The 10361-nt window shown below is 38.7% G+C and overlaps 1 protein-coding gene across 1 annotated transcript; it reads left to right on the plus strand.

The window, feature by feature from the left end:
* The first annotated feature begins 4184 nt into the window (after window positions 1–4184).
* rps19 (ribosomal protein S19) lies at window positions 4185–8407 on the plus strand. The gene is made up of 6 exons (XM_024268266.2): window positions 4185–4273; window positions 4861–4931; window positions 5069–5169; window positions 5665–5848; window positions 7112–7166; window positions 8356–8407. The coding sequence occupies exons 2-6, from the start codon at window positions 4861–4863 to the stop codon at window positions 8383–8385; spliced, it is 441 nt and encodes a 146-aa protein (XP_024124034.1). The 5' UTR covers window positions 4185–4273; the 3' UTR covers window positions 8386–8407.
* Window positions 8408–10361: the final 1954 nt, after the last annotated feature.

The following is a 10361-nucleotide window of genomic DNA, read 5'->3' on the forward strand; positions in this document are numbered from 1 at the left end:
TTTAAAGTAGAGATGTCAAACTCAATCGCACATCAGGACCAGAATCCAAACAACAGGTCAAACATTTTTTGAAAGCATTAAACTACATTTTAAAAACTTTAAAAACATAACTTCTTAACAATAATGAAAAGGTAGAAATATTATTCCAGAATAAATCAACTCAAACCTTGAATAACTTTTAATATTTTACTCTCCATAAAAATACATTTTGTCAAATTTATACAAGTTTGAAAAAAGCACAAGATAACATTGGGCCATTAATAACAATAAAGTATAATGTTCTGGAAGGCCAGATATAATTATGTGTGCTTTAGAGGCTCTAACCTTTTGCGCGCATGAGATTTAAGATTTTTTTTCATATGCACAGCTTTCACCGGTGATGAAACTACTTTTCATTTTAACAGATTTAACTCTTCTAGACTCACCGTTCTGCCAAATGATGCTGCAGGTGGGCGTCCAGTGTGAGCAGCATCAGCAGGAACATGGTAAACTGCCGGATCAACAAGGGGCAGCACACAAGGGTTATGCAGGTGTAGAGACATTGTGCTGACTGCAGGTTAAGTAGCACAAAGACGGGGACCCCCATCACTCCTCCAATGGCCCCCACCCAACCCAAGCACAGCCGAAGACAGGAAGAGACGCTCCCGGGCTCCAGAGGTCCTTCCCCGCCGCCCGCCGCGGCGCTCCCAGCACGGACCGCCATGCACAACCTCACGCTGACCACAATCACAGATGCAGACAAAATGCACTGGCACAGGGAGAGCAGCCACATGAGCTCCATGTCTGGGGGAAAATTGAAAGAGGAACGAAAGCGTCTATATAAGGAAAGAATGCGTGAATAATTTTTGAAATAACTAATGCTAATATGGAGGAAAAAAGAGATATCAAAAGGTAATGTTATTACAATTTCATCCATTTGAACTTTATTTGCCATTTGTGCTCTGGGTTCCCATGGGCCTTTTTTCATACAGAGACTGGCCCTGCAGCATATATTTCCCAAGAAATGGTCAAACACAGATAAGAAGACAAAGGACAGGAGAATATAAATGAGAAAGAAGTGAAAAGGAGTTGAGGATATTTTCAGGCTAAGCACAGGGATGCACAACAGAATACTGAAAGAATTTGAGCAAGTGTGGAAGAAAGTACAGTTGTTGAAGGAACAGGAATGTGATGCAAGTTTGTGCTGGGGGCAGAGAATCGGGCAGAGGGAGAGACTACTTATTTTGATGGGTATTGGAGAGCTGGAAACGTGCCTGGAGAGTGAAAAGGTCAGGCCAGACCAGACTTGACAGAACTTTTCCTCAGAGAGTGTGAGCACCATGCAAACAAAGAACAACATAGCGCCAAAGCCGGGTGGCGACATTGTTAATGCTTTTCTTCTTTTCATGTATTTGTGTGCGGGCTTTGTTTCACTTTTGCTGCATCACTGTGGTAAAATGTGAGTCAGTCTCCCCATGCCATCAACTGTTGCAAGCATTTATGCATAAAAACACTTGATAGCTCCCTTCAAGTCATTTTCTGCAGATTCATTCAGAAATGAATAGCAACTAATTTTTGTGGATTTTGAGACAATGCTTTCAGATGAAGCATTGTGGTTGAATAGCAGCTTTTCTGCCCCAGTGTAGCACCTGTCGATTCCAACTAATTGGTTTGACCTTTTGGAAACACTTTGTATTAGCACGTCATTTTCATAGTAAGCACGGACGGCTAAAATAACCTCTATATACAACTTCATAATCACCTTGCATAGTTGTCTCCTGTCTCGCTACTGTCTCTGCTAATTTAATTTACTCAGCTAAATAATTAGCCTAATCCACTTTGCATGTTTTCAAATCAAACAGTTGGCGTGACACTCAAAGTTAAATAATAATTGCCTTAATTAATCAGTCAATCAATCAGGCTCTTTGACAGAATAGGGCAAAACGCTTCACCGCAACCAAAGCCAGTTTTCCAAGCTGTTCATGCCATGTCAGAAAGTTGCTGTAAATCCGAAAAAAAAATTACCTGCTGTGAGGCCCTGCAATGACTCAGATCCAAAAACTCCGATCTATCTTCTGTACTGTATGTCTTGGCTGTCGTCCTTTTGATTTCCCTCCAGGATGTCTATCTTTCCTTCTCACCTCTCACTCTAACCGCCTGCCCCTGCTGACAGAGTAAACCTGATTCATAAACCTCTGCTTATCAACCTCCGTCTATCTCCCTCCTGTCTCCTCAAACATATCAATTGTGTCAATGTTGGAGCATGGCTGCCCTTTCCGTCTGACATGTGCAAAGGGCAGCACAGCCTCTGCCATCAGGTCTCTATGCAAACTCAGGAGAAGGAGCACACACAAAAAGAAAGCTTTAGGATAACCCTTTTCACTGTTTCTGAGGTGGTAAAAAGTCTGAAATGAGTAGTTCAAATTTAATAAAATGTAGATTTAATAAGATATAATTTTTGTTTAGGGGGTTTGTAACCTTTGATGCTTAAATATCCGGTCCAGTTTATTTCTGACTGAAACCGAACAAGAGTTCCTCTTCGCTGTTAAAAAAAGTAGTATATAATAATTTTTGTGTCCATTAAGACTTGTATTTATGTTTTATTTTAAATAAATACAATAACTGAATTAAAACAGAGATATATTTTTCTATATGCTTATTTTTTTTTTGGGGGGGGGGTATTTCATTTTAAACTACAGCACATACACGTTCCTTTCCAAATAAAGTACATCTGTTGTCAAATTACTAACAAAGCTTTTGCTTTTTCAAGTTAGTTGCATTTTTTTTAAAGAGCCACATCGAAGAAATAAAGAGCCCCATATGACTTAAGAGCCTAAGAGTGCGAACCTCTGGCTAAAAGCTTTTATTAGATTTCTCCCCAAAACAATCATTTTTTGTAAATGTTCTTCTTTTTAATTTTTTGAAGTTCTTGTCTCTCTTCTGTTCATCTTTAATTTCAATTTGCAAAATGTTGGGAAAATAAATGTGAAAAAGCTGCTAAAGAGTTCATTGTTCCTTTAGTTAGAGGTAGGAGAATTATTATCCTGGTTAACAACAGCTTGAAAAACTATTGATGTTTTAGCATAGCTGGAGGCACACCAGGTTTTTTTTTCTAATTTTCAAGCACAGAGGGTTTATTAAGTGGCAGTAAAAGAAATGAAAATAAGTTTTTTAAAAAGTTAGGAAAACATCCATGGATGTTTACTGGTTTGCTCATTGATGCCTTCTATTTTCAGATGCCCAAAAGTCCTGTTGTTGTTTGTGCCCTGAACAGCAGACGAATGGGAGAACACAGCCGTCATAATGTTCAAAACCATCATAAAAAATTCAAAACACAGCTCAGCTGCACTTGCAGATTATTGCAATTTTCCTTTTTGGGGGGATAGTTTCATGGGTTTTTATAAAAATATAATGGAGCTGTCATAATGAGAGCTGCAATGTTGGAAGGTTCACAGGACTCAGAACATCACCCCATCCATGTGGCAACAGGGGATGATAAAGCTGGTGTTATAAACGGTGATAACCCTAAACAAGATACTGGTTCATTAAAGAGTCACACAGAGACCAACAAGAAAAAATACTACTACCAATGTGAGTAGCATGACAACACAACGCGTAATGATGAAGCACAACATGTCAACATGTTAATCTGTCGTTAATCTTTAATCAGTACCTTATTTTAAAAAAAAAAGGAAAATTAGAATTCCAAAGCCAGTCTGAAAACTTCTTCTAAATATGATGTCTCATCAATAAAAAAAAATATTAAATTTTAACTGATGTAAATGCAGATAAGCTTTGATTCAGTCAAAGATATGCTTTTAAACCTCCCACCCTTTTACTTCCTTATTCAGCATTAATTATTTACCATAATTATCATTTAAACTATGCTTTCTTGTGCCAAGCTAGATGTTGTAAATATAATCAAATTTAATTAATAAAGACATTGGGACTACTTCTAATGTGCTACATTCGAATAAAATAAACCTATAAACGATTTATCCATAAGCAATGCTTTGCTTGCCCTCAATGAAACTTGTCTAATTAATATGCTGTTGTTTATATTGAATTAGATCAAGTCTGGGAAAGTAAAATAAAAATACAGATATTCAAATTTTGATAAAAGAAGGCTGATAAATGTGTTATGTGCACTTACACACTTACGCGCACACACAAATATGTACACACGTGTGGAAGGGTCTATGTATTTGTTCTCGCGAGAAGAAACGAGACTTCCCGCGGTATCAGGGGTTGGAAACCCCGTATCACCCTCTTCCCTTCGCTGTTCACAAGCAAGGTGAGGCATTTTCCCTGTTCTCGCTGTATTTTCACGGGAAATTAGTGTAGATATCATAGTTACGACCCGAATATGCAGACCATGGCGAAATAACTTAGTTATACTCGTTCGTTGGCATTTCACACAGATATTTAGTCATTTATTGATTAAGTTAAGGATGAAATGTAACGCTGATTCTAGCTTGTAGCATTAGCTTAACCATGCTCCGTCCCTCTCAAGGCCTGCGTGCCGTTAGACAAGCTAACGTTATATGCTGCCTTATTTTTATGAAATGCAAACACTAGTTCACAAAACCTCTGCAGCGCATCTGAACACTTTAATCTGAATAGGCGTTTAAATGTATGTGCTTAACGTTGAGTGTTTGTGTTGCTATTACGTTAGCTAGCCAATGTGCGTATGCTAAGCTAACATGCCGGGTATAGTCAAGCATTTCATTTAAACTCGAATATTTATACCGAGTTAATTAAATGATCTATGCATACTTTTAGTCATTGCATCGCTCCTGTGAAATTTGAGTCTATGTGATCACCGTACAGTCTATGAAGCCCAGATGTACAATACACCTAACTGATGTGTATATTTCTCAGATGCCAGGCGTTACAGTGAAAGACGTCAACCAGCAGGAGTTTGTCCGTGCCCTGGCTGCTTTTCTGAAAAAGTGAGTATTTTAATTTAGATGTAAAGATTTTCTAGAAGGCCATTTTCATATATTCTGTATGCGTGTAGATGTAACTAAATTGCTTCATTGTATTGGACAAAGTAGAACAAGTTCTAATACCAAGCTCTTGTCTGTAGGTCAGGAAAGCTAAAGGTGCCTGACTGGGTGGACCTTGTTAAACTGGGTAAGCACAAGGAGCTTGCTCCCAGTGATGAGAACTGGTTCTACATCAGAGCAGGTGAGTTTGAATGAATTCCTTTTCATTTTTCCCACTAAACATTTATTGAGATCTAATGCATTACTTGGACTGTTTTGGGTTTGAGCCATTTGAGGTTTTAATAAATACAAGTTAATGTCACTTCACTTAATTACCTTTTTTTTTTAAATATATTTTGCCAGTGCAGACTTTTCTTTGCCGCATGAACCCTGAGATATTTGAGTTATTACATGCTAGCTTAAAACAACATTTAGCCCTGCAAGCACTTACGATACGTGGGGTCAATGTGCATCTTGATGAATTTCCATCACTTGTTGGACATACATGAATATGTGCAAATAATATCTGCCATTTATACATTACATGACCCATGTATTAGTTACATTTTACAGTCTTCATAAATGAATTTTTACAAAATATTTTCTGGTAAAATTGTTAAGATTTGGATGTATACGATTTTAACAGATTTTTTTAATTGAAAGATGTACAGTGATGCTCTTGACTTTGTCTCAACAGCATCCACTGTTCGCCACCTGTATCTTCGAGGAGGTGCCGGCGTTGGCTCCATGACCAAGATCTATGGTGGTCGCAAGAGGAACGGAGTGTGCCCTGCTCACCACAGCGTTGGCTCAAAGAATGTGGCTCGCAAGGTGCTGCAGGCTCTTGAGCTGCTTAAGATGATTGAAAAGAGTCCCAATGGGTGAGTGAATGTCAGCAAATGGCCTGACCTTTGTCTTCAAGTGTAGCATCAAAACAGCCTGTGTTGTTTTAAGACATAGTTTCTGCAGTGCAACAGTAGTTCATTAGAAATTTGCCTCAAGAGTTGTGGAGGGGACTGTTGGGCAGACGTTAACCTCTGCTAATTTCCCATTATGTCTTTGGCTTCACTACCCGCCATATAGTGTTCGCCAATTTGTAGTGCTGTCTGAATCTACAATTCCAAAATTGAGTGCGCTAGAAATCTTCTGAAGTATCTGCAAAAAACCAGCGTGCAGCGATGCTCACTACATTAGTGAATATAGACCACAATGCTTTGTGTTTCAACGGTTTATGTAAAAAAAATAGTTTAAATGTAATTTTTTTTTTAAACAAACCATTCACATTTTCATCATTGGAACACCCCAAGCTTACTTTAGAGTAGCATTAACCAGTGAGCAATATCAGAGTTATCCAGACGTACAGTTTTGAGCCAGGTGGCAGCTCAGATGAGGAGAATTAATATGAACATGGACCTATTTGTCTGCAAGTGGATGTTTCTGAATTGGAGCCTTGAAGTAAGACTTTGGGTCGCCCACGGCAGATGCCGTGTCACAAACCTGAGATTTTTTAAACCAGCTTTCATCTGCTCCTGATCCATCACAATTTGAAAAAACACTCACAAACACAATTTTAGTCTTAAATTATTTTATATATGTCCTCTATGAGAAACATGCTAGAACACAATTTTCATTGGAGTGGGTCTATTTACATAACTGACTTTTTTTTTAGTTAGCTTAAATTTGCTAATCTTAAAGATGCAAAAATGCTAAGTACTTGCATATTTAAAATACTATTAGAAAGTGCAATATGTAACTGTTTTATTGTAAAATTATATGTTGGGTTTTTTAGTTTTGTTTAATATCATGTATACTTTAATGCTCACCTGACAACTTAAAGAATATAGAAGCAGTTTGTCCCTAACTCAGCTCTCCATTTCACATTTTCAACCAAATCTATAGCATATTTACTCAGTGTGCATTTTATTTGCTGGTGTGTGTGGTCACGAAAGTCATTTTATGGTTCAATAATCAAAAGACGCATTAAAATGTATTTTCTTCCCCTCTTTGGCTTAATGCAGCAACAAGATTAACTCTGTGTTGTGATGACAGCTAGAAGCAGCGATATGTTCAAACCTTTGAACTGAAATATAAAGATTAGATTTGTTTGTTTGATCTTTCTTTTTGTACCCCCTTTTTTGTTTTAGTGGCCGCAGACTAACCCCTTCGGGAACCAGAGACCTGGACCGAATTGCTGGACAGGTGAGAATTTCAATAGCTCACATTTGTTGTTGAACATGATTTTAAAATCTTAAATTTTGGTCCTTTTTTGTTGTGATTTTTGTTTTTAATGAGCTATTGGTTGTATGTTTTTTCCCGTTTGAGTTTTTTGAGGTACCTAAAGTAATTATGGTATGTTTGAAGGCACTAGATTAAAGAACTGGGATAGATGTCTTAAAGTTAAAGTGTTAGAGCTGATCAGTTGTCAAACGTTGCAGTCAAACAGAGTGAAATGTGTACCTGCTCTTTGACTAATTCTCTAAGGGAGCAGAGAGCTGCAGTCACAGCCGAGCTACTGTTTGATGGTTTAGCTGCTTAATAAACCCTTTGAGCAGATTTGAGTCGCTCTTTTGGTCTTTAGTTTGGACCATCTGTGGGTCTTCATCTCTTAAGGCAGACAGCTGACCTGAGAATTTTCTTTTTAGATAGGTTCTTTTTCCCCTTGTGAGAGTAGTGTAGTTACTGAGCATGAGATATATTGCACAGGTAAGGATTAATCTTTTTTTAATCTAAAAACTAAATTAAGATTCAATGCATCACTAGCATTTCAAATTGTATCAAAGCTGCTGCGTTTTATGAACCGTACCTCCGTGAATTGTTTCTTTGTGGACTCTGTTATTTGCTGCTACTTTGTGACATTCACCAAAGTCCACCATGCCGTTTGTCTCAGAAATGTCCTCCTGTGCTTTGATATGATGGCCTGTCTGTCAGTAGTGAGCTCCAGCAGCTCTGCCATGAAGAGCATTTGCTGGTTGTTGTCCCCCACCAAATTACTTTTAATTGCATCTTTTTTAAGTTGTGGGTGCTTTTATAATTGTTGAATAGCTAAAGTTTAGTCTTAACTATACAATCTAGTAGTATGCAGAACAGCCAGGTAATTTGAAACTATCCTGAAACTAATCCTGTCTTGTATTGAAAGACTTGATGGGTCTTTGAACTATGCTGTCAATGAAGTGATGTAGGATCTGTTAAATCAAGGTTTTTTGATTGCAACTGTTGACAAGTTTATCTGAGGTTTTTTCCTTGTCAAGTTCTTCTGAAACTTTTGATTGGTTGGAGGGTTCTTCTGAAACTTTTGCAGAAAGTAGCATGTTGAAGTATAAATGCTGACTTTGTGCCCGCAGAAGCCGTGCTTCACGTCGTGCTTAACTTTTTCTTTCTTCCTCCACAGGTCGCAGCTGCAAACAAGAAATCTGCTTAATAAATTTTTGAACAAAGTCAAACACGGTCTCTTGTGTTTATCTTTTCAACTTGGTGGACTTGTTGGTTTTTCATGTTCATGTAAAGTTTAATTTTTTGTGTGCAAATGAAAACTTGCCTTAATGAGCAAATTTATCAAGCACATATCAAAAAGTAAGGCTAAAACAATTCTGGGTTCCATTTACCAAAATGTTTCTTCTGCTTTTGAGGGGTGTCCACATCTCATTTTCACGTGGACAGATGCAATAATGTCCCTGAGTAAATTTTTAAACAAAGATGATTTTTCCCTCAAACAGCACAGTTAACTCAAATGCAATGATGTCATCGTTTGGCAGCCTGGTTTCAGTCTGCAGTGCCACCCACAGTTGGAAGCACACTTTACACAACAGATTTCATTTAGTTTCAAATGAACCTTTTTCAGCCTCTGGAAGTCATCATTACTTCAGAAACCTTCGTGGTGGATAATAATTCCCCCCCAAAAAAGTATCAAAGCTGCAAATGCCTTAATAAAAATGGTTTTCCATCATCAAACATCCCTGCATTTCACTTCAGCTTCTCATTCATTCTTTTAAATATTTTTTTTTCTCTTCACTGGCACTGAACCTCTGGAACTGCATTGTTAAGCGGTGCAGCTAAAATCCTGCAGAGGGTGCCAAAGCCTATAGAATGAGCATTTCATGTGCATGTATGGCTAGATTGTCATAAAGATACAGAAGGCATTTCTAATGGAAACAGCTTTCTAAATTCTCACTGAAGGTGTTCACTATGTTTTGCTAGACTGATGGTAACTTTTCAGACTTAATTTAGATCAAAAATCAACTCAAATGTTCCTTTTCTCATACACTTTGAGCAATAAAGACAAATGGGGATATTACATGGAAAATATACTTTATGGTTAGTCATTACCAGAATGAGCTTGGTAGTTTGGTGCAGCAGGTCTGCAAACACTAGCCAGAACCTGAGCTGGTGTACATAGGCTGCTGTGTTGGGTGCGTGTGGGTGAGCCCTGTGTTTGTCAGATACCCTGCTGTATATCCATCGACAGTAAGCCGGCTGTTTCCTAGTCTGTCAACCGCTGTATCTGTGTTTGCACAGCCCACATAATGCTGCCCAGTCGACTGAGCCGGCTGCTGTTTTTTTTTCTTTTTTCCACGTCAATCATAGCAGTTTCTATTATTCACACATCTCTCAGGAAATCATCTCATATATGCATCCACCTTTCCTCTCCTCCATCTGCACATTCCACGCTGTTTTTATGTGAAGAACAGCTGTTCCTGAACACCTGAACCCATCATTGCTTCCTCGCCTGCTCAATCCTTCTCTACCTCCGACATTCTTCCTGGAACGATCTTTCCACTACCCTGTAATTTACAGGAGCCAGAAGAAGCAACATGTTCTTGGTTGATGCAAAAAAAATAAAAATGCAAGGTATTTAGTAGTCTCCTTTCTGTCTATGCGCTTGTGCTTTTTATCTGTTATTGGGGAGATAGTGTTTTTTACTCACTTCTGTCAGTCCACTTGTGCATGAATGTGTCATTGTTTGCTGTGTAATTATCTGAAGCCCCTGCGATGTCAGTCACCACTGTGGAGCAATTACCACATTTAACAGATGCACATCTAAGTGGTTTGTCGGGCCTTGTGTGGGTGTTGGGTAGTGTTGGTGGCTTCACCTTCTCACCCCCCGAGTTGTTTGGCAGCTCAGCGCCATCATGCTGAGAGTGGATGCAGACCTGCCTCACACTTCCTGCGGGCTGGGACCCGTAGATAACTAAGAAATGTCTTTGCCGCTTCACAGGTCTCTCCAAATAGAAGCAGTATCATGAAAGCGCACTGACATTGTCAGCCTACAGCTCCATGCCCCGTGGCATGTTTTCAGCAGGAGAAATGACATTAGCCAGAAAGTTTCTCGGCATTCTCAGAGTCCTGTCACAACCTGTAAACCAAGTTGGGGGAATCTGACCTCTGTGCTTCTGGCAA

This window comes from Oryzias melastigma, linkage group LG16 (genome assembly GCF_002922805.2).
Source record: "Oryzias melastigma strain HK-1 linkage group LG16, ASM292280v2, whole genome shotgun sequence".
Taxonomy (NCBI): Eukaryota; Metazoa; Chordata; class Actinopteri; order Beloniformes; family Adrianichthyidae; genus Oryzias; species Oryzias melastigma.